The following is a 26,492-nucleotide window of genomic DNA, read 5'->3' as shown; positions in this document are numbered from 1 at the left end:
TTAATGGACATGGTGACCCGAGCGATTGATGGCCCCCGAGGGTCCTGTTGGCCAAACAGTAGCACGGCCCGTGACCCTGGCATCGAGCCCAGCTCCAGCTGAGTAGCGTCACCTTCCAGGACAGGGAGGAGCCGGCCCGGGGCAGACATTATGCCTCCTCTGCCCCGGCATACCACCGGATCGCTGGCATTCATCTCATCCCTCTCCGCTCCCCACACACGCACACACGCAGCCTCACCGCCACCTTGCAGAGACACAGCAACATCTCCTCCCAGCACACCCCCTCCGAGCTCTTTCCCTCCTCCCCAAAGCACAGGATGCTTCGAGCAAGGCTGAGCGGAGCAGATAAGGCCGATGCCCTGGGAAACTCTGCCCGGAGCCCGGACCTTTCAGCAGCAGTGGCTATTCCTGGCCGCGAGGTAGCACGTAAACGAAAGTAAGAAAGGTCTTAAATATAGCTCAGAGGGAGTTGGACCTGGGAGGAGAGAGAAGAGGCGGGGGGAGAAATGGGGTGAAACCGTGCCAGAGCCATCTCGAAGGATGTGTTGCTGAAACAAACAGTGTTTAGGTATAATTGGTTCCCTGGCATTGGTCTGTATTTAGCACCCGCTACATCCTGTTTAACCTGGGGAGGGGGGGGGGGGGGGGGGGATACACAATAGGCCAGAGGAGGAAAGGGGTTTCCTCGAGATGGTGAAATGCTAAATCATGGACTCTTTCTGTCTTACCTGTGACATACACGTAGACAGAGCGCTGTTGCTGGGTCCTGTGCCTGTAGCGGCAGCGGTACAGGCCGGTGTGCCAGATCTGGCTGTGGCTGACACGAAGACGGCTGCAGTAGTGCTGGTGCGTCCTTCCACAACGCGAGTTAACCACTTCCACATGATCTCGGTCCATGCCTGCAGGAAACGCCCATGACAGCTCCCAGCGACCCCTGGTCAGACATTACACAAAGGTCAATTTTTGCTTGCAAAACCCCTCATGTGCTATACTTTCTAAGGATGGGATACCATGTAAAACTGCCTCAGAGGAATATTTTCATTCAGTGACTTTAAATTTGACATGGAGCTTGTAGTTTAGTTTGATTTTAAAAAGAGGTTTTATGGTAGGGTTGCGACCAGTTAGGCTTTATTTAGCAGAAATCCAGCTTAGCGGTTCAAAATGCTGAAGCTAATGGCTAATTGGAGACAGCAAGGTGGACTCATTCCATCCTAAAACAAGTCCAGTCTCTAAAAAAATCACATTGGTTTACAAAGACAGTATTTTATGAGTCTTTAAACAGTTTAAACCAGATTACAAGGGTAATAGTTGGTGCAACATCAGTGATTTTCCTCTGTCAGGTTTCACATGGGAAGGTTATCAGTGACGCACCACCTCCTACCTTCATTTCCTGTTTAATGTAGAGCGTTCCCTTTGTCTGAGAAGTTGGAGCTTCAAGTAATTTAAGAGCGTTCTAGCCGCAAGTCCCTGCCAAAAGTGGGATTTGGTAACTGTTGTGGTGCTAGCTAGCTACTATTATCATGACATGCTGACAACAAAGTAGTTCCCTCCATTTTATTTGTTCCTCCAAACATTAAAGAGACTTTTTCATTGTAGCAAATAGATGTTTTGCAGTAGTGTTTGTGCCACTGGGTTTATAAGAAACTCTCAGACAGACAAACAAATGGCTTATGCTTGCAACGTTCACATGTGCTGCAGCCATTTTGGATATGGACCAAGGAAGTGCTCAGAGACCTGATATTCCCAGGCAGATTTCTGATTCGAAAAAGAAAAAAGGAAAAAAAGAGAGAGAAAAAAGGGAAAAAAAGGAAAAGGAAAAAAAAGGGAAAAAAAGGAAAAAAAAGAGAAAAAAGAAAAAAGTAAAAAAAGATTACTGATCCGAGGAAATAAAAGAAAGTAAAGAATATCAATGATTTCTATGTATATTCAACAGGCATGGGGTGACGTGGCACAGAGGTTAGGGAGTTTGTCTTGCAATTGACGGTTTGCTGGTTCGATCCCCGCACTGACTGTCTCTGTCGTTGTGTCCTTGGGCAAGACACTTGCCTGGGTTAGCATAAATTATATTTCTGTTCTCTTCTCCTTTAATATACAATAACCTTAGGTTTAGGTGCAATGTTTTGTTTTTTAGATTAGAGTTGTTTTAGGATGGTTGAAATTGGTCTTAAACCCTTTTAGTCTGTCAGCTTCAGCATCTAGAACCAACAAATCTGAATTTACACTAAAGGAAAGGCACAGAGAGAGTTGTGTGCTTTGGTTTTTCCTGGAGGATGAAACTAAAGGCTAGTGGGGCAAATACTAAAGCCGCCTTTCACCATTTTAAAACAACACCAATGAAATAAAAAAGACATAAGAAAAGACTTTAAATAAAGTAAAAGTGATAATCATCCATAGCAAGTGAAAAAAGATTTCTCCTCTAAAGCACCAACACACCAAACCAAAATAGCTAAATAACTAAAAGAAATCTGGTTTCAAAATTTCTCGAGAAAATACAGTTTCTACAGAGTGATCACATTTATCCCGGGGATGTTTTGGTGACTTTGAGATAATTTTTTATCACATCGTTGCTACCTCCTTTAACTGAACTCCTTTAACGTTTTTTTGGGGCTGCTGATTGGTCCACCTGGAAAACTCACCTGCAGTTGAGCAGCAGAGTTTTGTTGGCCTCCAGGACCAGCTGCCGACTCTTGACGTCCAGGAGCGGGGCGCTGAACCTTCCCTTTTGCTCTTTATCTGCAGACGTTGGGGAGAGAAACGAGAAGTTACAGAAACCTGCCCATGAAGTCCGTGATTGTCTGCTCTCCAGTCAATCAGGTCATGTGGAAATACGTAAGCCTGTTGTTTATCAGCTCAAATATTTTCTCCACTTGATCTCTGAGATGTATTAATTAGAGCTGAAGACACTCGTCTGTCCACCCTTCCTTCCTCAGAACATGGGAAACATCCATCCTTCATCCTCGGACTGCCTCCCCTCTCTGACCCGTCTCTGTTAGCAGTCAAATTGCTGCTGGTGCAGTTAGGTAATTTATTACTTGTCGATTGTTCCCAGTGGATGCTCCATTTTAGGGTTACTCACACTGTTAGCACTTCCTGTACTATTTCCTTAGGTTTGTGAGTGTGAGGAGACGAAAAACAATGACACGGAGGAAGACGGAGGGGAAGTCGGCGGTCTCCTGCCTGTTTGTTTCTTTTGAGCAGCAGACTAATTTGTTTTGCCTTAAGCTCCAAATTTTCTATTAAGCTGTGTATTATCTTACATCCAGCAAAAGTTGTTTCTGACTAAAAAGATAAAAAAAGAAGAAGAAGAAAAAACGATGAGTGATTTATTCAGCATCTCTTATCCGAATCAGGGGATTTTCTTAAACTTTGATGCGTGGGTGTGAGCTGTGGCGCGGCTGCTCAGGCCACCAAGGTGGACCTATCACATAAGTTCCCTTGCCTCTGCAGATTCAGTGCTAGAAGTTGATGCAAGCAGGAATGTGATTTGAAGTGTTATAGTTGATGTTTAACAACCTGGTAACAAACGGGAAATGTCATGGACGGGAAAAACATGGGGGCAGGTTTCCAAATAAGGTCAATTGGAAAGTCCCACCAGACTGGAGACATCTAATACAAGCAGTTGTGTCCCTTTCAATTTAGTCACTAAAACGATCCCACAGAGATGCTATTCAGCAAATCAATAAGCCTCCAAACTTTTGTCTATTTATCTGCATACAAAATCAATACTTCATACAAAACTACTCATTATATTGCATGTATTAGCTTTTGTTTTGCAGGTATAGCATCCAATTTTAAATCTGTACGCTATCATGAAACTGATTTTAGTTGTTTCATAGTTTGTGTAATATTCCTTAAAGCTTGCTAAATGAACATTTTTCAGATTTAACCTTATAGACATATGACAGCGTCATGTCTTTCATTGACAGGTTAACAAAACCCTGTTAAGATTGAGTCATTGAGGGAAATTAACACAAATAAAGGCTTTAAAACATCATCAGTCAGTGTTATTCTATATGTGTTCCCTTAGTAGACTGAGTTACTGAAATAAATTAACTTTTCAACAATATTCTACTCTACTGAATATGATTAAAAACAGCAATAATAATGATTGAAAATGTTAATTGTATACATTATCCCAGTCATATATATATATATATATATATATATATATATATATATATATATATATATATATATATATATATATATATATGTGTGTGTGTGTGTGTGTGTGTGTCTTTATTATTGGGTGGTCTTGAAATGATTAAATATTATATTTATGGAAATTCATGGACTTCTTTACGAGACAAGACTAGTCTCCCAATGGTAAATATTATGTGGATCAACATTAATTACATGAAACGTTCTCAACTTAAAGAAAGTGTGTGCATCAAGTGCTCGTCATTTTAGTAGACCAATTTATCCATTGACTTAATAATTTCTTCATTGGGTTTATTAACTTTTTCCGTCTCCCGCTGCTTAAAAAAAACTTGCAAGACATCCTCTGAGCGCAGAAAAACAACCCATAGACGTTTTAGCGACGCAAATAAAATTAACCCCAGTTCCTTAACCCTTATTATTTACCCCTGGGTGATTGTGACCCCTCTTTCCTCTATGTCAAAACCAATAGACTCAGGAAATAACGCTCTTTGTGTATCCATTGAGATGGGGCCAAGCGCACAAGGAGCCGGAGCGCAGGGGTCCAACGTTATCCAAACTCTCCTTCACACTGGAGAGCGCTTATTTCCATTAAAGCGCTGCGCTCAAAACTCAGATCTACGAATGCTGAACAAACAGCAGCTAGCCAAGAAGCTGATAAATCTGGAGCCGCAACCAGATTGTCTCATACGTGCGCATCTTGTTCTCTGGCTTTTCTTCAATTGAACTCGTGCGTAAAATCTGGTTAGACCCGTTTCCACCCGTTTTTAGATTTGTGAAGTATCATATTATGGAGTAACTAAAACGGATAACCAGCGGTTCTCCTCAATACCTCTTAGAATATAAAGCGAAGAACTCACTCACCTTTTCCAAAAACACCGTACAATCCACAAAGCAGGCAGACGAGAATAAAATTCATAATTTCTGTTGAATCCGACGCAGCAACCTCTCAGCTATAACGCATAAAAAAAGTTTGATCCCTGCTGCTGCTGACGTTCTCCCCCCTCCGCGGTAGTCTGCAGATCCAGTGCTGCAGGCTGTTGCGCTCAGGACTGATGTCAGTGAATGGAAACGGTGAGTTTCCTGAAGCTGGCTGCGGGAAATATCGCAACAGGACGCCACGCTTTAACTCCAGTGCAACTTTTTCCCATCGTTCTGGATTGTGTTGCCTATTTATATTGTTCCCACACTGCCGCCACCGGATGGTGGGCTTTCGTTACGTCCACTGACACACCCACGCCGTGGTGCGTAATACGGGTATCCTCCCAATTCTTAGTGGTCAAGTGATCAATGTGGTGCTGATGAGAAAATATGACGACATGGAAATTAATATTTTTTTATTAAAACAACTGTTAAAGTCGCACTCTTCCCTCCTTGGACCAGTGAACCTGATTATTGGACCTAGACACCAGGTTTGTGGTGGAGTGCACCACAAACCTGCTGCACATCAAATCTCGCACCCTTGATTGGTAGACGGGCTAAGCAGCACGTAGGCACAGGGAAGGTGCTTCCTCAATCATCAGAATGACAGATGTTTTTCTCACATTGCACACGGAAAACGTCCTTTTCAACAGGCATGCGAGCGCAAGCGTGCAGTGCACGTTAAATCTCCAAACACTGAAGTCATCGCATGATAACATGACATGCAGGTCTGAAGAGAAAACAACACACAATTAAAACTAAAGCAGTCAAAAAATTGGAGTAAGTAAAAATGGCAATTGTATATATTTTTCTAATTGGCATGAAACATAAAGGCGGGTAACACGCCTAAGGTTCAGTGATGCGTGTTTTTCGTGGACAATGAATGAGTCACGTTGGAGGAATGCGCATCATCCCTTCTGCAGAAGAAGTTCTTGTGCGAAACTCAAATAATACAACCGAAAGCTTCGGAAAGTACAGTGTATGCACACACAGTGCGTGGTCGGGGCTCTTTTTAAGAAATATATTTCATCAGTGTTGCGCATGCAGGTGATCTCCCTGCGCAACCGTTGGTCACAGGTTACTTACGGGAGACATTTTAGACACGCGCATTTCTGATGATGCCTCTACCTCTTTAACCAAGCATGTTCCGCAAATGATTGTGAATCAAACCCTTAGCTATTCTTCTACCCTCTGGTGAAAGATTCAAATAAAATATGGCTCTGCATACGTCCTAAGAAGCATTTTACAAATGGTTACTTGGTGTACGAATGGAAAAAATTATATGTGAACAGTTGACTTTTAAAGATTAGTGTATCAAGTGTGATGCATCATTTATTCTGGTATACTAATCTTATTATTTAATCTGGTAGAAGGCACCAGCTGTCTTTTTAATGCATCGCTGTCACGAGTTTCCTTCATGTATTACAATCCATATCCTTTTCATTGGTAAATTTCGAACATAACCAATAATCGCCCAAATGTCTCAATAATTAAAAAAGGGCACATTCAGGAGATATGCTCAGCTGTTTTATAATAATGTTGTCTCAGTGGGTACTGCAGTCATCATGCAATCAGAAGGTTGTGAGTTTGACTCCAGCTTCCAATATCACATGTTAATGTACCCTTGTGCAAGGCGCATAACCCCAAGTTTCCTACCAATCTGTGTATCGGTGCATGAACACGTATGACTTGGCTGATAATGTAAAGCCCTTGGAGTGACTGGTATAAATATGTTCAGTTCATTTATCTTTTTTTTCTTTGTTTTGTCCAGAGAAGCCAAGTAACATTTGATTGATTATTTCCTTTGTCAGCTTCTAAAGCAGGGCTGTCAGACTCCATTCCTCGAGGGCTGGTGTCCTGCAACTTTTAGATGCGTCTTTGCTTCAACCCTCCTGACTCCAACATGAGCACATCAGCAGAACTCAGCAGAGCTTGGCTACATGCTGCTTCGGTAGTTTAGCCATTTGACGCAGGTGTGTAGGGCAAGGGACACGTCTCAAAGGTGCAGGACACCGTCCCTCAAGGATCTGAGACCACTGTAAAGGTTTAACGCAAGGAATACAGCAGCTGTAATCCATGTCTGTCTGAGTACGGCTGCTAAAGCTCTAATTCCAGCTGCTCTCCATAATTTGTGAATCTTCCCTGGAGATTCAAAGTCCACTCTAGATTGCAGTTATTCCTGTTGGTGGCGAACCTTTTTCCACCAGCCTTTATCCTTCCACTTAACTTTCTATTAGTGTGTTAGACAGCTCATTTTTGTTGTTGTGGTAAGAGTGTATGCATGTGGGAGCACAAGGGTGGGAACGTGTCAATGTAATCGTGTACCTGGTTTTCTGTTTGTCTTTTCATCAGGTTGCCTCACTCTTGGCGGCTGCTTTGCGGGGCCTGTGCCCCGGGGCTCTGTTGGGGCATTGCCGGTGGGGCAGGGACCCACCTGGCCTCAGATCTCTGGGCCCGATATGGATCCGCTCCAGTGTAGCTGGCTGTCAGCGGAGCTTTCCGGGGGCTTCGGCACTGTGGCTGTTGGGGGTTTCCTGGAGCTCCTCTCTGCTCTTCCCTGGGATGTTAGTCCCTCTTGGGCACCTTTCCTCTGGGGGTCCTTTCGGGCATCTGGGGTTCTGGTTTCCCCGGCATCTGTCTCGGCGTTTTGGTGGGCGTGTCTTTCGCTCCTCACAACCACTATTGAGCATTTTTCTTATGGAAAAACCTTACATACACAAGTGCACTCTCACAAACACCTACAGCTTGGATCCAGGTGCTTACAGATTAACTTCTGTACAGAAAACCCCTATTATTAGCTTAGCTGTTACTTTATACATCTCGTATTAATTAATACTGTATGTACTTCAGTGATGGTATCAAGGTGTTGGCTGTTTGTACCTGTAATACTTTATGAGTTTGTTTTGCTGTTCCTTTATCTCTCTTTGCAGGTGTAGAAGCAGACTCAGAGGATGCTATATTGCTTTCTCCTTTTCTTCTTTATTTTTTCACATTTTCTTATTTTAATGAGACCATCCTGATCTCGCGAGCTTTCAAGGTTTCACTCGCAGATCAGTCGGGCTACTCTCCGTTAAAGAAAATTTGGAGCCGTTCACCAAACGAACGTCCAATCAGCGTTGGCTTTGAGGCGGGTTGAGGTGTGACGCAACGAGAAGCGCGACAGTTCAGTCTAAAGAACATGGCGGCTTCAGCCGATGAAACTAGTGTTAGCGTGGCTATCGAGCAAGTTTTATCGGAATTACAGAGTATTTCTTCACTGAAAGAAGAGCAAAACACTGCTCTGGAGGCTTTTCTCAGAGGAAAAGATGTTTTTGCTCTTCTCCCGACTGGTTTCGGCAAGAGCTTGTGGTTGTGTTTTCGTCGTCGCTGTTAGTACGTCATATGCTTCGTTGATCTGATTGGTTTATTTGGCCCGTCTGTCACCAGCATAGGCCAATCAGCTAACCAGTATTTTCGCCCCTTCCCAAAATTACTTCAACGGAAGGTTTCCAGATGGATATGCGGAGCAAATCTATCTGGTGGAGTCAGGTTAACATTTTCTCCCTTTAAGCATTTCATCTCATCTTTTTCTCTTTTTTCTCTTCTACCTTCCCGTTTCTGTGTCCATTGAGCATGAAATGGTCCCAGAATCAAATCTAATAAAGCTTTTTGCATATATAAATGAAGCGGAGCACAAAAGCAGTAAGGCTCCACTTGTGTAAGTAAAATCTGTTGGGCTCTCATTGGCATTAAGACAGCAATTGTTAATGTTACACTGCCAGACAGGATACATAAAAAAAAAAATTCTCCATGACTGGCAGGACAACATTTCTCAATTAAAAATGTTTTAATTGGTGTTGAATTTTGTTCTTTGTCACCTGTAAGCTGTAACCATAAAAATACAGATATAAACTGAAATATCTAAATATATATGAAATGGATCAACATCACAGTGTCATATTTTAAACTAAATGTCTGAAATGAATAAACTTTTAAGACATTTTAATTTACAGAGGCGTCAGCTTAGACCTTCCAATTGTTGATACGAGCTGAAATACCAGAGATCACGCAAAATCAAATGAAGACGTCTCCCTGGAAAAGACAGGCCGTTTTCTCTTCTGCTTTTCCCACTTGCTCTTTAAACAAAGCAGCAACTAAATGCTGGTTTTACAGACAAAATAATTTACATTGCAGCAGAGCTGCTGTTCCTATTGAGTTTCTCCTGTGCAGTTACAGAGTATATATAACAAGTAGCTGTGGCTCAGGTAAACTCATCATATACACAAGTGCACAAACAACTATACAGTACAAACGGTGTGTTATCAGTACACAGTGACATTACAGCACACAGACGAGATGCACATCTGGACATAACTCTTTCTGCATTTGATCAAAGTAATAACATGTGGTTGAAATTTGACAGATTGAGAAGTAAGGAGGACGACACTGGAAAGTAAGATGCAATGAGATTTTGATCGTGTTAACTGGAAAACGTCGATCCTGATGAGTCGCCTTTAGCAGAGAATCAATCTAACCTTTAGCAGAGGCTAAAACAGTGAGGTGAAAGGTTTTACTAAGAAACAAGGTCCATTTAAATAAGCTGAGCAGGGATACATCTCTTCTATATAAAAGCAGAGTATTCTTTTGGGGTTTTAGCTTCTATTTCAAACTGTTTTACTTCCAGAAGTTGAACTTTACTTATGGCAAACGTAGCTGTAATATTATATAAACAAAAAAAAAACATAAACATACAATAGAAACACCTTGGCTATTGTGTGATAAAGTAATTTAAAGTTAGCATTAACTACAACCATGCATTCCAACATATTTTTTTATAAACTCCTTGTAGGTTTTCTCATCCTGCAAGTGAGATGAAATGTTTCTGCATATGGCTTTCAACTAATTTATTTATTATAGCTAAATGTCGACCAGCAGAGTAATTGGAAATAACACACACCAGACCCAAAGTTTAAGGAAGTATTAAGGAGGTTTTCTTAGGGGGTTCTGCATGGAGATCATCAGGGTAAAAGTCCACAGACGTCTGCTGCAACGAAACTATCAAACGCAACAATTGTTTATTTTCAAAACATGAAAATAAATAGCGCGACAATTGCATGAAGCCCAGTGAATTTATGTTGAATCTCTATAAAATCAAAGTCGTTTTAAGATGACAGAAACTTGATTTGGAAGTAGCAGTGTAGCTGTTAGAGTTGTTCAACTCTCTGCAAACATATGTTGTTTAAAAAAAAAAAAGCATCTGCAAGAAAGATACTGACTGCTTTAGCCTGACCACAGAACCCCGTTTCAAAAAAATAAAGACTATCTAACATTTTATGTTAACGGATGCTGCTTTAAGTTCCTTTGTTAATAAACCTCAGGTCCACTTATTAATCAGGTGGATGTTGTATCTTGCAGATTGTGAGGACTCTGGTTAGCAGCTGGGCGGTGCCTCCTCTGCGTTGGACAAATTCCAAAAAAATAATAATAATGTGGCTTCAACACTGAAACCAGTGTCCTATTAAAGTTATTTGCTCGTTTGAGTCTCATGTTCTGTCAGACCTGGCCTTTGGTCTGCTGGCGGATCCAGTCAGTGAACTTGACCACCTGGGTGTAGACCCCTGGACGGTTCTGCCTTGCACAGCCTTCACCCCAGCTAACAATCCCTGCCAGGAACCATCGTCTCCCTCGCTCTAGACACACCAGCGGACCTCCTGAATCCCCCTGAGGAAACAAACATCAATATGAGCCCAATGCAAAAGTGAGAAAAATTAAGCATTCAAGTACGTCTTTTAGGAGTTATTTGACTGATTTCAAAGGCTCTATTAAAACCTTCTGTTAGTTGCCACAACAAATGTTTCACTTGATGTTTACATCCCATCTAAAAAACAAAGTTCAATGTTTGAGATGCTATTGAAAAAAATATATCAGATCAATCATGAGGCAGCCACATACGGACACAGGCCTTTTTCCCCACGTCATTAAAGTGTTGCCCCATCATTGGGTCTTGATGCATCCAGGATGCAGGACAGAGTTATACAGTTTTTTTTAACTTTATTCAAAAGGAACCATGTACAAATAAAACATAAATGTTACCATTTGATGCATTATACCAGAGTTAGCCAAAGACTAATTTGCATCTGCAGTCCCTTGTTTTGTCTTGTTTCAAGGTTGTTGCAACTTTGTCTCTAGACTAGATTCACAGCAGACACGAGTTCACATCCAAGCTGATCTCACTGGTGTTTGATTGCAGACGCAGTCGGCCCTGGGAGGGCGTCAATATGATTCACAGTAGGTTGTCCATAAAAACATCTGCATGGTGTGAAAGCGCTGTTATAGTCCCTTGAGTTGCTTGTAGAAGTGACACCCTAACGCTCCTAAAACCATTGAATCAGAACGGCTCCACTAGAGATACCCGAGTCCAGTCCTTGAATGTTTTTCTGCTCATGTACAGCAATTTGAATCATCTTGTTACTGGAAAGTGCTATATAAATACACTTACCTTGCCTTGAAAGCTACAATCCCTTTTCCAACACACCTGCATGTAATGGCTGAATTCCCTTATCATGCATGTTCAGCTCTGCAGAGGCCTGCTAACCAACCATTTATTTGATTCAGGTGTGCTGGAGAAGGGATGCATGTAGGATATTAGCTCTCCAGGACTGGTTTCAGGGATCCCTTTTATACACAACACCGGGATGATTGGCCTTTTCTTCTTGGCATTACCAAACATTGATATGTGGACACATCATCAATCCCATCCCTGTTGTTTTCAGTAGTAATTAAAATGCAGTTGATTCTTCTTCCCCGCTAATAGCTAAAGCATGGTATGCACATTGTGCCAGTAGAAAAGACAAGGTGTTGGGCGATAAAAGGTGTAGTAAAGAAACAAGTATGCATACTGTAGAGCAGGGGTCACCAACCTTTTTGAAACTGAGAGTTATTCATCGGTACGGTCTCCAGTACGGTTATCAGTACTAACCTTTGAACTAGAAGAGTCAGAGCTCACCAATAAACATATTAGCAATGCTTTTTTTCTTTTAGAACAGACTAAAATAACATTTTAGACGCAGCTCACTGGAGGGTGGTGCTGGTTTTAGAACGGGCTTGAGGGCGCCACATGTGGTCCTTGGGGGCTACCTGTGGCACCATGTTAATGAACCCTGCTGTAGACAGTAGCTGCAGATGTCATGAGCTTCTGTGACAAATGCAACCCAGTATGTGGACCCGCAAGCCTGGTCACTAGGTTTGGTCTGTCTTAAGTAACTGGAACCTTCACGGTGTGGAAGTGGGCCCTCTGGTACTCGCTGGTTCAAAAATTAGGTCATGTTACTGTGAAAAATACGAGCCAGTTCCAATTCTGCATACCTCACATGCTTGGTCAATGGGATGCCAATCAAGCTCAAAATGCTTGTAATGCTGTTTTAAGTTGCCACAAGGATTCTGTGTCTGTTGACCTTTACCAACTGTGCTCACTGACTTGTTTTACCAGTTGAAATGACAATAACATCAACATGACACAAAGTACGAGTTTGACACTCTCACTAGCTTCTGTTGGCCTCGCTGTCTCAGACTAAGGTGTTGCTAACCATCATGCCAACAGTTTTGAAATGCAGTTATTTGCTTAAAACCAGAGTTACCCAGTCTGAACTTCTATAATCCCCTATGAAGAACATCACCGTGACACAGAACACTAGTTATGACTAGCGCAGGTGATAATTACAGTAGCTTATGTTAGTGTAGCTCTCATGTTGTTAGCCTAATTGTGAGGTATAAACCTGGTGAATCTGGGAACATATATGTGAATCTGTTGTCTGCTTATCATGCAAACAAATCTGATGATGATGTAGTATCCATCACACTACATACATCTAGCATTTAGATAAAAAAGCTCAAGTAATTGATTTCAGCTCTGCCTTTATTACCATCATTCCTCAACAACTTCTAGAGAAGCTGAGAACTCGGGGTTTTTAAAACACACAACTCTGCAGCTGGATCTTGGACTTTCCTATTGGCAGACCTCAGTTACTGAGAATAAGAGAGAGACGTTTCAGCACCGTGACACTGAACGCCAGCGTGTGCAATCCAGGGCTGTGTGCTCAGCCCTCTCTTCTTCACTCTGCTAACAACGTCACCACTGAACATAACCACTGTACAGCGAGGAGGTGAAACAGATGACCAGTCGACAACAACCTCTCCTCAAATGTGGAGAAAACATAGGAGATGGTCCTGGACTTCAGGCGAAGCAGCGGTGAGCATCCCCTGCTGTTCAGTCAGCAGCATCCAATTCTTAGGGGTACCTTGCAGATAGCACAACCTGTTCCACCAGCATCACTGCTCACCAAAAAAAGCTTAGCAGCAACTTTATTTCCTCTCGAGACTGAAAAAGCCAAAGTCACCCCCATCGATCATGACGACATCCATAGAGGGACAACAGAGAGCATGTTGACACATTGCATCATTTTGTGGTATAAGGCAGCTGCTCTGCTGCAGACACGAAACCCCTGTAAAGAGTTGTGAGGATGGCAGAAAAGATAATCGGCGCCCCTCTCCTTGCCCCGGTTGGCATTTATAAAGACAGATGCATCAGAAAGGCCACAACATCATGCTGGACCCGTCTCACCCCTCCCACAATGTTTTTGTGCCCCTGCCCTGTTGTAAGAGGCTGCAGAGCATCTGGAGCAGAACCTCCAGACGGTGGAAGAGCTTCTTTCCTCGGCCATCAGAACAATTAAGTCTCTTCAACCCACCTCTTAACACCAGGGATGGATGCCATAAACTGAATGCATATAAACATTAGAAAATATCTTATTTATCTTGTGTTTTTAACTTTTTTTAAAAGTTGTTTCTCTCCCTCCCTCCCTCTGTGCGTGTGTGGATCTTCTTTTAACTTTAGTTATTGATCCATAGAGATCATCTCACTTATATCATTCTTTTATCCTGAATATGTATAATAAAAGTGACAATAAACTACACAGCACTGACCTGAATATTTTGGGATGTCAGAAAGTAATTATTAAAACATAACATGAGTATTTTTACCACTGCAAACTTTCTGATAAACCACAATGTGTTAGACCTCAGGCTTGATCCTCATAGCAGGATCCTGCACTGCAAAAATGGAACTAGAAATAAGTCAAATGTTCCTAAAATGAGCGTATTTGTCCTTGATTTGAGCAGGTAAGATTTTTGCACTTAAAATAGGAACAATTCATCTCAATCATCTTATTTCAAGTGCAGGTCTAATTATCTTATTTTAGGGGTCAAAATACTCATTCCATTGGCAGATAATCTTATTTACCTGCTCAAATCAAGGATAAATACACTAACTTTAAGGACAGTTTAGTTATTTTAGGTCCGTTTTTGCAGTGTGTGAACATCCTTCAGTTCAGTGTTAGACAACCAGTATTTTTTTTAAAGGTTTCTTAGCTCTAGAACAAATTATATCGGTGCATTGATCAGCTTCTGGTCAAATCGTCTAAGGAACTTGATGTTTGCAGAGAAACTTCTCAAAGACACGATGCACAGGGTTTCAAGTACCAGGATGAGGGAATCCTGTACAAGCTACGTCACGTCAAAAGAACGTGCTAAAGAAACAAATCATGAGATTTCTTAGAAACAACGGTGTGTTCTCAGATCTTCCTACTAAATCTACCAGAACACTAACCTGGCAGGCGTCCACGCCTCCCTTCAGGTTCCCCGCGCACAGCATCCTGGGAGTGACGGCGTCATCGTACAGCTTGTTGCAGACTTTCCTGCTGATGATCTTCACTGAAGCTTCTTGCAAACGAGACGCCAGCTCACCTAGAAACAGCAAATCAAAGGTGTGACGCTCACAACGCCCCGTAACGTTCAACAAGAAGTTCAACGGTTGAGCACCTATTTACCGTCCTCCATAAGGACGCCCCATCCTGTGACAAAGCAGTTGGTCCCAGTGGTGAAAGTGTGCGAGGAGGCCGGGACGCACACCGGCTGCACCAGGTCGTTAAAGAAAACCGGCGCGCTGAGCTCCAGCAGGGCGATGTCGTAGTCAGAAGTGAACTGGTCGTACTGGGGGTGGAGGAGGATCCGTCGGATGAGTCTGGTCGCTGCTCCGTGGTTTCCCCGGGTCATCACGCGCATGCCGAGGTAAGCCCGCCAAGCACGAGCATCAGAGTACCTGCAGACACACAGTGAGCATGAAGGCAGCATGCGGACACGAAGCAGAAAAAGGGGGGAGGGGGGGGGGGGGGAGGGGGGGGGGAGGGGGGGGGAGGGGGGGGGGGGGTTTGCGTGCCTTTCTTACTTGATGGCATCCGAGTCTTGGAAGCAGTGAGCTGCAGAGATGAGCCAGCGATTGGAGACCAGCGTGGCTCCACAGACGTGGCCGTAGCGCTCCATCTGCAGGCTCACCTGCCAGGGCCATGAGCCCAACACGGCGTCCGATCCCCCCACTATCTTAGTCCGCTTTCTGGGCCTGGTGCCACATCCTAGGAGACAAAGATGATGAGAACTTCTTGACAGCGACATAACTAAAATCGGGGAGAGGGGAAATATTGTGATTTACCACAGCGGAGTTCATCAGAGCCGTCGAAGCAGTCTTTGACTCCGTCACACTCGGGGTTGACCTTACTGACGCACTTTCCGTTTGCACATTTGAAGGAAGACGAGGAGCAACTCTTGAGATCTGGAGAAAACGACGGACATTCACAGGCCGTAAACATTTTTATAGTCGACCGCTCTGATAATATTGCCAATACTAAACAGTGTTGGCGGAAGTGCTCACATGCTCTGGTGCAGTTCATTTCATCACTGCGGTCTTTGCAGTCAACCACGCCGTCACACACAGACGACTTTGGTAAACACACCTTGTTGGGACAAACGTGGTAGCATTTAACTCCTGCAAAGCAAAGGCATCCCGGCACAAAAAAAAAAAAGAAAAATTGGTCAAATAATCCAGCAAATGCTCGCTCATGTTGGTACAGAACCAGCGTGCCTGCTCACCACAGCTGCCTTCCTCGCTGCTGTCTGCACAGCTGCTCTGACCGGCACACTGGCTGCTCTGAGGTCTGCACACACCGTTCCCGCAGAGCACCTCCCCGGGCCGGCAGGATGCTAGTTGTTTCACATTAAGGTGCAGAAAGCAGAGTCAGGCCAATCTGAACATGTACAAAAATGCTTTTATATAATCAAAAGACTTAAAATACAGTAATCATTGATAAAAATGTCTATATTTAAGGTTAATTAATATTTTTAAATGATTATATCAGAGCTCCTGAGTAAGCCCGACTCAGGAAGCTGTCGTCAGACTAACAAGCCAGCACATAGATTAAAAATGCCAACATCAGCCCGCCATTATAGCAAACATGCAAGTTTGTTAAAGACTGCAGCTGCTGGTGTTGAGTCAGATGTATGTTTGGAGACTAATGTTTGGATGAAACACTGGAAAATATATTCCAGACCTTTTAGGAAGCCAGTTTATTGATTATTATTGTTTTCTTTTCAGGAATTTGGGATTTCGGGCCATAAACATCTACGGTTTAAAAACCCTGAAGGTTTGTAACATTGTTTTGCATTGAAATGACTGTTGTCATTTCAGCTTTTAACTTTTTGCCCTCTCTCTTTTTTTCTTCATAGTAGGTACACCTGGTCTGACGTTCTGTTAGCTGGGACATCATCCAGAGAAGACGGCTCACCCGCTACTTCCATCTAATGTAGAACAGATTACTAGATCAATGTGTGCTTCTGTGCTTTTTTGTCTCTCTTGTTGTGTCTCTGCTCTGTCTTCTGTAACCCCCAGTCGGTCGAGGCAGATGACCGTTCATACTGAGCCCGGTTCTGCTGGAGGTTTTCCTTCCCGTTAATGGGGAGTTTTTCTTCCCACTGTCGCTTCATGCTTGCTCAGTATGAGGGATTGCAGCAAAGCCATGTACAATGCAGACGACTCTTCCTGTGGCTCTACGCTTCTCCAGGAGTGAATGCTGCTTGTCGGGACTTTGAAGCAATCAACTGGTTCCCTTATGTAGGAACATGTTTGACCAATCTGTATAATCTGATTGAATTTGACTTTGTAAAGTGCCTTGAGATGACATGTTTCATGAATTGGCACTATATAAAATAAAATTTAATTGAATTGTTCTCTTGTGAGGTAAATTCAGCACCCTGACCGATTATGGCCTTCTGTGGCACACCTTCAGGGTCTGACTCCGCAAAGTGTTTTTAACCAATGATGGGTATGTGTCTTAACCACAAACACCAACACAGCTGCCTGACTTAATTAATCCCTTTCCAACTTTATTTAGTGATTCGTCTTGTTGTTGTTGGCAAAGCACGCCTGTCTCATCCTGCCGCTGTTCAAGCGGTTCAAGGATGCGAGGCTCAAAAGTTTGATGCACATAAAACCCACTTTCAGTCCCGCTAAGGAGATGTAAACCAGTGTCTTCTATTTGAAATAAAACAGAGCGCTTGAAGCCAACAGAGAGTTATTCGTGTGTAGTGAGACTTGCAGCATTTGGCCTCATCCCGTCCATCTGAGCAATCTTTGACTCCGTCACAGACCTTCCTCAGAGGGATGCAGCGTCCATCTCCACAGCGAAACTGTTGAGGACACACTGGGAAAGACAGCAAGTAAAACCTCAGCAGTGTTTCTTTTTTTTCTTTTTTTTTTTACTTTACCAAATTGCTGAACAATGAAGGAATTATTTATTTTTCATGAAGAACAAGGTGGACCATTTTGTAAAAGTCCTAATGTCCTTCGTTTGTTTACATAAAAGATAAATAGAAATTTCCCCTCCTCTTCCAAATATTAACTGTGGAGTGAAAGGAGGCAATCGGACTTACTGCCCTCTGGAGAGAAGGCTCGGTACAGCAGGTAGAAGCCCTTATGGGTGAGCGATTCATCCGAGTGGAAGTGGATTGAGAGAGGAGAGGAGTGCACTCTCTTCCTGCCGCTCTCTGACAGGGGGTTGCACTGTCTGGATGTGAACAGCAAGGCATTCAGCATGCACAAGAACATCAACAGTTAAAAAGCATTTTTATTTTTTATTTTATTTAACCTATATTTAACCAGGAAAAAATCCCATTGAGATTAAAAACTACGGAGCCCGGGAGAGCTCACTTTAAGTGATATTTTTTTTCAGGTTGTGATAATTTGTGAGCACGTTTCCTTTAATTGAGCCCTCGAATGAATAAAACGTGAGCACGTTTTCTTTTGTGGGTGCGTTTTGGTAGATATACTATAACGTGCTCATGTTTACATGTGTCAATACAATATTGAGTGCACGTTTTACATATTGTGGCCACGTTTTAAGTAGATCGTGCACACAATGTTCTATAACCATGTTCACTAAATTGTACTCTCGTTTAATAAACTGTGCCCTCGCTTTACTATGCTTAAAATGAGAGCTCAATTTAGTAAAATGAGCTCACACTATAGTAAAACGAGAGCACAATATAGTAAATTGTGCACACGATTTAGTAAAACGAGCGTACGATTTAGTAAAACGAGTACACAATGTGGTAAAACGAGAAAAATGTCTCTCAACATGCAAAACATTTTGCGATGGCTCCTCTAGGGCTCCGTAAAAAAAACTATTTTTCAAGGAAATCCTGGCCAAGAGGCGGCAAAGTTATATACTGAACAGAGGGTACATTAAATTAAATGACAGGTAAATAAAAAAGCATATCAAGTAAAACAATTACAGATAATTGAGGTCGATTCAAATTCTTTCACTTTCAACTTAAAAGCATTTAAGGGTAAAAACTCAGTCTACTTCCAGGTTCTTTGTAAAAAAATCCATGCACAAGGAGCTGCGTAGCTAAAGGCTTTCTTCCCTAGCTCTGTGCGGGCAAAGGGAACAGTGAGCAACAGCTGATCGTTGGATCTCAGGGCATAAGACGCCATGCTATTCTGTGTAAGTAAGGTACAAATGTAAGAGGGCAGTAATCCAAGAAGGTCCTTATAAAGAAAAGTGTACCACGGACACTGCCTCCTGGTAGAGAGGGAAGGCCATCCCACCCGAGAGTACAGGTCACAGTGATGTGTCGTGGCTCTACAGTTTGTGATGATGGTGAACATTTGTCCAACATTTGAAGATATTTTAAAGTGAGTAAAGGTGCGTTACATATCCCATGGTGACATCATGCTTTGGTAACTTTACAGCCATACTGAACCCTTCCCATTTCCAGACGAGGAATCGAACAGAGCTCCAATGAGGCGTTAAAGGCTTTGGATATTGTTTTCTTACTCTCCTGGTATTCGTGATTTGTGTTTACGCTCTGATGTTGTTTAATAAAACTCTGAAGCCTTCACAGAGCAGGTGTGTTTTAATGGGATCAAAATAAACCCAAATGGACTCTATTAGGAGGCTTCTGGGGGGTAACAGGCAGGAATGGACTTTATTTGGATGTATTAGCGTAAAGGGGGCTGAAAGCGAACACAAATCACAGTGTAAATAGTTTTCCTCTTTACAATTATGCACTACTTTCTGTTGATCTATTGCATAAAATATACCATATTTTGTGGTTGTAATGTGACAAAATTGTAAAATAAAAGTTGAACAAATGAACGCCAGCAAGGCTTCATAACTCACTTCACCCCCGCGATGTCCAGCCAGTCCTTCTCACAGCCGTCAGATGACGGGGAATCCTGAATGTCCAAAGCCACGACTGTCACAGAGATCAGATACCCCGGCACAGGCACCTGATCAAGAGAACGGCCAGGCGCAAAACATAAGAATTAAAAGGTGAGAATGTGGTCGAGCTGCACAAGCCAGGTGGTGGTTCCCTTCCTTCATGCTTCCTTCTAAAGCTATTTTTTTACAACACAAAACACACTCAGACTTCAGTGCATGAGCAGTCCTGTGCAGCTCACCCGTAGAGTCCAGGTGCAGTCTATGTTAGGAGGGTAATAGGAAGGGTAGTAAGGAGAAGAAATGGAGCCATTCCAGGAAGAAATCGAGCCTCCACAGCCTGCAGGGGGCGATGCAAACACAAGGATGTGCACCGCAATCAACAGCACTGCCAGCATAAACATCATATACGTAGACGCGTCATAGGGCGCAGGTTCGCACGTCAACGTCACCGCCATATTGTATGTGGCAGAAAAAAGTTGAGTTCTGTTATTGTGAACGTGGATCAGAGAAGATGCCTCATTCCTGTGCTGCATGGAAATGTATTCTGGCTGATTTCATACTTGTATCTGCCTTCTATATATATATATATATATATATATATATATATATATATATATATATATATATATATATATATATATATATAGAAGGCAGATACAAGATATATATATATATATATGTATGTGTGTGTGTGTGTGTGTGTGTGTGTGTGTGTGTGTGTTATGAATATAAGGATCAATTTGGTAAATCTACACATTGTGATCTGCATTATTTCATAAAACCGTGTCACATGTGAACCTTTAGGAACAGGCTTTTTGGGGGAATATTAAAGAGGTAAAATTAATAATAAGAGAAAAAAAAGTCCTAGGTCAATAAATAAAACACAAAAGTGATAATGTTATGAGAAAAACGTCATATTATGAGAATTAAGAGGGAACATTTCCAGAATAGTCACAGTTTGCAGAATTATTTCACTCCTGGAGTAACAGGACCAGGTTAGATTATGTTAAATATTTTTATTCTTTAGGAGAATAAATTCAGGAGAATTATGCTAAAGGGATACGAAAATAAACTTGCAATATTACATATACAATATATATACTACGAATACAAAGTATATTCAGAGATTAAAGTCCCTCTGATACTGTTTAAGCGACTGAGAAACTGCAGATTTGCCACATTTAAGATGGCGGACGCTCTGACGCATCGCAGCATAGGCAGAACCCGCCCAATGACGCGTCTACTCTTATATTATGTCTATGACTGCCAGGGTCACATCCTATTCTACAAGCTGGGAATGAAATACCAGGCGTGGACGCCCTGAAATCGTTTGTTGTTCGGACAGAAGGCCACAAACCTGCTTTTGGGATCGCTTGGAAGTAAGCTTTGAAGACGGCTCCGTCTTTCTGTCTGCTGAAGGAGAAGGTGACCAGCATCACGTTGCCCGAGGAGGTCAGCTTCATGACCGGAGACGAGCCCGTGACCGGCAGCCCACACCATCTGAAACAGGAATCAACGGCGTTTAATGGTGACGGGGCGGATGTCACTGGGGTCATTAGATACTCCTCACCTGGCTATTATCTTGTTCTGCAAAGGCAGCAGAAAGTCATAGGCGGAGAGCTTGTGGGCCGCGCAGCTGCCGGGCGTGGCGCCCTGGAGCGTGAGGACCACCAGGCGGACCACGTGACCCGAGGGCACGCGCAGACGCCACTGGTAGTACGGCTTCTTGGGACTCACCAGACTCAGGGTGCGGTTGTTTCCGTACTTGGCGTAGAGATCAAAAGATATTGCTAGAAAGATGCGAAACAGATGAAGATGCATCTGCATCCTGGCAACTTCTTGAGTGTTTAAGACTTTAAAAAAAAAGACTCAAACAGATGTGAATGTGTTTCCTCATCATTTTTACTCCTCACCTTGAAACCCGAGCTGCCATTTCCCACCCTGGATGCTATTTGGGTTTTTCATTTTGTCTGTTCTGTCTTCAGAGTCATCAGAGTCCAGGTCTGCAAAGACACAGGCAGCAGGATGTGAAACCCCTCCTGATCAGAACGTTCCTCACACAAACGCAACTGGATGTACCCAGCAGGTGGAGCGTGTCGTCCTCTGGCTCCATGTAGTAGCGCTGCTCATTGCGGCTATACCTCAGCACCTTGTTGGTGCCGGGGAGCCTGCGCTGCAGCCTCTCGGGGCTGGAGCTCTGGATTTCCAGGGCCACATCGTGGGAGGCTGAGAATTTGCTCCAGTAGAAGACACCGAGGCCCTCCTCTCCTTCACTGTCACGCACAAAAACAGGACGTCAGAGGGCGGTTGTTCTGGAGGACATGAGGCTGAGGAGGCTTTCATCTCGCTGACTCTTTCTGTGTGTGATGTTGATGGCATGGATGTTGTTTTAGGAACGGCTCACCTGAAGGCAGTAATTCCTGAGCGCAGATAGTAAGAACTCCACGGGGTCGACTCGTAGAGTTTCGTGAACTGTTTTTTTTTTGTTTTTTTTTTGAGAAATGCAAAGAAAAACAACACAAGAGAAAAAAAAAGAGGTCATGCATCTTGAGCTTTTTTTCACATGTTGTCAAGTTACAACGACAAACTGTAGAGTGTTTGGGATTTTGTGTGTAAGAGCAACACAAAGAAGTGCATCATTTTGAAGTGGATGAATATGTTTATTTTTCTCTCTCTGCTGAGTTCTCCTACTGTTCTCCAATTTTCATTGTTTGTTATTTAAACTTTTAACTTTTTGTTCTCTCTGTCATTTTTTTTCTCTTCATAGTAGCTACACCTGGCCTGGTGTTGTGTTAGCTGTGACACCATCCAGGGGGGAAGATCATCTGCTATCACCATATAACATAGAAAGGATTCCTGGATCAATGCTTCTGTGCTTTTGTGTCTCTGCTCTGTCTTCTCTAACCCCCAATCGGTAGAGGCAGATGACCATTCACACTGAGCAGCTTGGTTATGCTGGAGGTTTTTCCTTCCCGTTAAAGGGGAGTTTTCCTCTCCACTGTCGCTTCATGCATTCTCAGTATGAGGGATTGCTGCAAAGCCATGGACAATGCAGAAAACTGTCCCTGTGGCTCTACACTCTTTCAGGAGGAGTGAATGCTGCTTGCCAAGACTCGATGCAATCTGCTAGGATTTCCTTAGATAGGAAACTTTTTGACTGGTCTGTCAGTATGATTTGATTCAATTTGATTTTTTAAAAAGTGGCTTGAGATGACTATATAAATAAAATTATTTGGATTGAAAAAAATTAAACATAGATTTTGCACTGTTCATCTTCCTCTTATTTCTGACCCCTGTTGTCATTACTGAAGAAAACAATCCCAAAGCATGACGTTGCCAACACCATGTTTCACCATGGGATGTTAAGAGTGATGTGCAGCGCAAGGAAAAACGAGATACTTGACAGATCAAGTATCTCGTTTTATACTTAATTCAACAACTTCCATTTTGGTCTTTTTTTTTTTTCTTTAGACACATCAGAGTAAAGGGTGCTAAACCCAACTGAACACCTCACCTTTCAGGTTTTTACTGTTAGGCCCTATAGGTGAGTTCACAAATCCTATAAAAGTGATATACACTGTAAACATGACTGTGACCTTTACTACTTTCACAGGAACTTACAGGAAAACTAAACTAGACCGATTCAGAGTTTGGGAATCCCCTTTCAATCAACCTGACCTTTTGCTCCAAAAATCAGCCCCTGCCCCCCCCCCCCCCCCCCGGATGTTATCTTTGTCCTCCTGTCATCCCACCTTGCCCCACTGCCCTGCCCGGTTCATCCGCTCTATGTTGCTTGCTGCACACATAGTGGCCAATTGTACGAAAGCTGCACAGACAATGTTTTTATTGAAGGACTGCTCTTCCTCTCACTCTCGCTGCCCGGGCCTAGCGGGCCTCACAAATGCCAGGCTTGTCCTCGGCCCCTGAAAGGACCCGGTCCCTCGGGGTGCCGTTGACTCGCTCCCACTATGCACAGCTCCTGTTTCAGCTTTACATTTAACACCACCAGAAAGAGACACAGAGAGAGGAGAAGGGAGAAGACTACACACACACACAAAAAAACAGACATGGGGAGGACAGAGGAGATAAGGAGACGCTCGAGCAAGAATGTGAGGACAGAGGAGGGGAAGAGGGCAGCGGTGGTTTTAAAGTGCCGCATAAAAACACTGGTGCTGTGTTGTGATGCAGCATTTTAATAGGAGAGGAAACACATGCCTCTTGGAGTTGAAGCAATAATAGACACGCTCAGCACTTCTGCTTACATAGTGGTCCAAAGCCTGAGCCTGCAGGCGGAACTGAAGGGAGGTGGGGTCGGTCAGCTCCAAAGAGAAGCTCAGGTTTGGAAACTCCACGCTGCCACCGAGGAAGAACACTGAGCAAGGCGGAGCTGGGGAGACGGGGAAGAAATGAGACGGGGGGGTTAAAAAGACACACAGTTCACGGCGAAGGAGACTAAACATCAAAATCTGCACTCACATGTTAAATAGTTCAGAGACAGTGTAATGGCAGCGGTGAAAGGAACAAAAGGTAGGAGAGCCAACAGAAGCCTCCTCCAGGAACAGCCCGACGAAGATCTCTGGCTCTCTGTCTTCTGCTCTGCCGGACCTTCAGACTTTGTCCTGCAGGGGCCAAGTGAGCCGGCGGGCCGCGTTAACTCTCCATCTCTCTTAAAAGGGAAAAGGATGTGATTCAAATAATATCTTATTGAACTTTCAGTCTTGCTTCATGAGAGGACACAGCATAACCGCAGCATCCTTAAGACCAATTAATGATTTTATTGTGGGTCTAGAGCAGAGGTCCTCAATGTGGTGTTGAGAATCACTGCGCTAGAAAACAAACAAACAGTTTTTTTCATTAACTTCCCAAAAACATTTGACACACTGGATCATGTCGAACCGAGGTTTCTCCTGACCCTCGGCTTCAAGAGGAGCAGTGTGGTTTTCTTCCAGGCCGTGGAACATCAGAGCTGGTCTACAGCCTTTACAGGGTGCTGAAGGGTTCATGGGAGTTTACCCAACCAGTCCACATGTGCTTTGGGGAGCTGGAGAAGGCCTTTGAGTCTGATTCGCATTGCAGGAGTAAAGTCGGACTTTTTCCCGGTGCATGTTGGACTCAGGCAGGGCTGCGCTAAACCACCGGTCCTGTTCATGACTCTCCTGGACAGGATTTCAAGGCACAGCCAAAGGCCGGTGAGGTCTGGTTTGGGAACCAGTGGATTTCGTCTCTGCTTTTTGCAGATGATGTGGTTCTGTTGGCCCATTCTAGCCAAGACCTAAAACTGAACTAAAAATAAGTAAAAGATTTCATAAAATTTGTGTATCTGTCCTTGATTTGATCAGGTAAATAAGATGATCTGCCAATGGAATAAGATTTTAGCACTTAAAATAGGACAACTCATCTCCATTGTCTTATTTCTTCAAGTTCAGGATGTCTATCTTATTTTAGGGGTCAAAATACTCATTCCATTGGCAGATGATATCATTTACCTGCTCAAATCAAGGACAGAAACCCAAATTTTAAGAACATTTTACCTATTTCAAGGTCTGTTTTTGCAGTGATACATGATGCACTGGGGCAGTTCATAGCCGAGTGAAAGTCTGAGGCCATGGTTCTTCATCGATAAAAAGGTGGCTTGCCTGCCTGTCCTCCGCTGTAGCGCGTACGCTGCACTAATCTGTTGTGGTGAAGAGAGAGCTGAGCTGAAAGGTGAAGTTCTCAATTTAACGATCGTTCTGCGTTCCTACCCTCAGCTACGGCCATGACTGAAAGAAAGAGATCTCGAACACAAGCGCCTAAAATGAGCTTCCTCCACAGGGTGTCCAGGTGCACACTTAGAGATAGGGTCAGGAGCTTGACCTTCCAGAAGAGGCTTGGAGTAGCGCTGCTGCTCCTCCACGTGGGAGGTATTCCAGGTAAGTCCCACTGGAAGGAGGCCCAGGGGGCGGCTCAGGACATGCAGGAGAGGGTCTGTTGGATGACCTGAGGACGCCTAAGACTTCATTCCCCAGAAGGAAGTCTGGACGTCCCTCCCGAGTCTGTTGCCCTGCGACCCGATCCCTGATAGAAGATTACGAGTACAAGTGCGTTGGATTGTATCTTGGTACAATAATTGGTCAGTTTCTAACTGTCTAAACACAATATTCGTCAGACTTGTTGTGAAACACTAAACATATCTTCTCTTGCTGGTGAAGATTCTCAGTCATCCAGGTCATGGTCGGTTCCTATCCAGAAAGCTTTCTCAATTCACATTTTGAATTGAGAAAGCTTTCTGGATAGGAAGCGAAACGTCTTCTAACTTCGGGAAAAAAGTCCAGTTGTTTTTTTTTATTAACTTTTTTGGAATATCTCCTCTTGCTTCCTTCATGAACACAAAGGTGTTCCTCAGAGATCTGTTCCAGTGCCGTGCTGTTAAACCGTCCCAGTGAGACATGCATTCTGCTGAAACCTAAAAACGTGTATCAAATACTATTTTTTTTATTTTCATAATACTGTGAGGCCCATATAGTCCTTATTTCTTCAAAATCTGAACATTGATGGTATGTTTTGGCTTTTCTAGCTGCGATATGAGCCCTTAATGGTCTGTTACATCAATAGGCTTCATATTGGATTACTGGCTGAAGATGCTGGTGAAGATTCTCAGTCATCCAGGTCATGGTCATTCCAACATACCATTTAGATAACATTTACATGTTATCTAAGCCATTACAAGGCCTTTGTTTGCCAATTGTATAAAGCTTGTTACTCCACATTACTCCAGACTTTTTAAATTGAGAAAGCTTCCTGGAGAGGAAGCGAAACGTCTTCAACTATGGAAAACAAGTCCAG

At 43.3% G+C, this 26,492-nt stretch overlaps 2 protein-coding genes and 1 long non-coding RNA gene across 4 annotated transcripts in view; 1 reads left to right on the top strand and 2 right to left on the bottom strand.

Moving 5' to 3' along the window:
* flt1 (fms related receptor tyrosine kinase 1) overlaps nucleotides 1-5,334 on the bottom strand; it is a 53,032-nt gene extending 47,698 nt beyond the window's left edge. For both annotated transcript variants that reach the window (XM_012857447.3, XM_021313483.2), the window contains exons 1-3: nucleotides 5,023-5,334; nucleotides 2,637-2,733; nucleotides 729-934 (exon numbers count right to left, since the gene is read on the bottom strand). In XM_012857447.3, the coding sequence (XP_012712901.2) occupies nucleotides 729-934; nucleotides 2,637-2,733; nucleotides 5,023-5,077 (358 nt within the window). In that variant the 5' untranslated portion in view covers nucleotides 5,078-5,334. The remainder of the gene's footprint in view (nucleotides 1-728; nucleotides 935-2,636; nucleotides 2,734-5,022) is intronic.
* On the top strand, nucleotides 2,694-3,400 carry LOC110367476. The gene is made up of 3 exons (XR_002427496.2): nucleotides 2,694-2,829; nucleotides 2,931-3,020; nucleotides 3,108-3,400. It is a non-coding gene; the product is annotated as an uncharacterized LOC110367476 (long non-coding RNA).
* Nucleotides 5,335-8,832: 3,498 nt separating the features above from the next.
* The window catches only part of LOC105921605, a 29,725-nt gene continuing 12,065 nt past the window's right edge, over nucleotides 8,833-26,492 (bottom strand). The window contains exons 17-34 of the mRNA XM_036125747.1: nucleotides 24,144-24,333; nucleotides 23,930-24,054; nucleotides 22,072-22,139; nucleotides 21,747-21,940; nucleotides 21,581-21,670; nucleotides 21,238-21,457; nucleotides 21,025-21,167; nucleotides 19,907-20,004; nucleotides 19,626-19,735; nucleotides 17,875-18,008; nucleotides 17,541-17,645; nucleotides 16,039-16,149; nucleotides 15,821-15,934; nucleotides 15,602-15,721; nucleotides 15,341-15,524; nucleotides 14,943-15,214; nucleotides 14,723-14,859; nucleotides 8,833-10,779 (exon numbers count right to left, since the gene is read on the bottom strand). Coding sequence (XP_035981640.1) covers nucleotides 10,612-10,779; nucleotides 14,723-14,859; nucleotides 14,943-15,214; nucleotides 15,341-15,524; nucleotides 15,602-15,721; nucleotides 15,821-15,934; nucleotides 16,039-16,149; nucleotides 17,541-17,645; nucleotides 17,875-18,008; nucleotides 19,626-19,735; nucleotides 19,907-20,004; nucleotides 21,025-21,167; nucleotides 21,238-21,457; nucleotides 21,581-21,670; nucleotides 21,747-21,940; nucleotides 22,072-22,139; nucleotides 23,930-24,054; nucleotides 24,144-24,333 — 2,583 coding nt within the window. The 3' untranslated portion in view covers nucleotides 8,833-10,611. The remainder of the gene's footprint in view (nucleotides 10,780-14,722; nucleotides 14,860-14,942; nucleotides 15,215-15,340; nucleotides 15,525-15,601; nucleotides 15,722-15,820; nucleotides 15,935-16,038; nucleotides 16,150-17,540; nucleotides 17,646-17,874; nucleotides 18,009-19,625; nucleotides 19,736-19,906; nucleotides 20,005-21,024; nucleotides 21,168-21,237; nucleotides 21,458-21,580; nucleotides 21,671-21,746; nucleotides 21,941-22,071; nucleotides 22,140-23,929; nucleotides 24,055-24,143; nucleotides 24,334-26,492) is intronic.

The sequence above is a fragment of the Fundulus heteroclitus genome, chromosome 21, assembly GCF_011125445.2.
Source record: "Fundulus heteroclitus isolate FHET01 chromosome 21, MU-UCD_Fhet_4.1, whole genome shotgun sequence".
Lineage (NCBI taxonomy): Eukaryota > Metazoa > Chordata > Actinopteri > Cyprinodontiformes > Fundulidae > Fundulus > Fundulus heteroclitus.
This window is presented reverse-complemented; position numbering and strand designations above follow the sequence as displayed.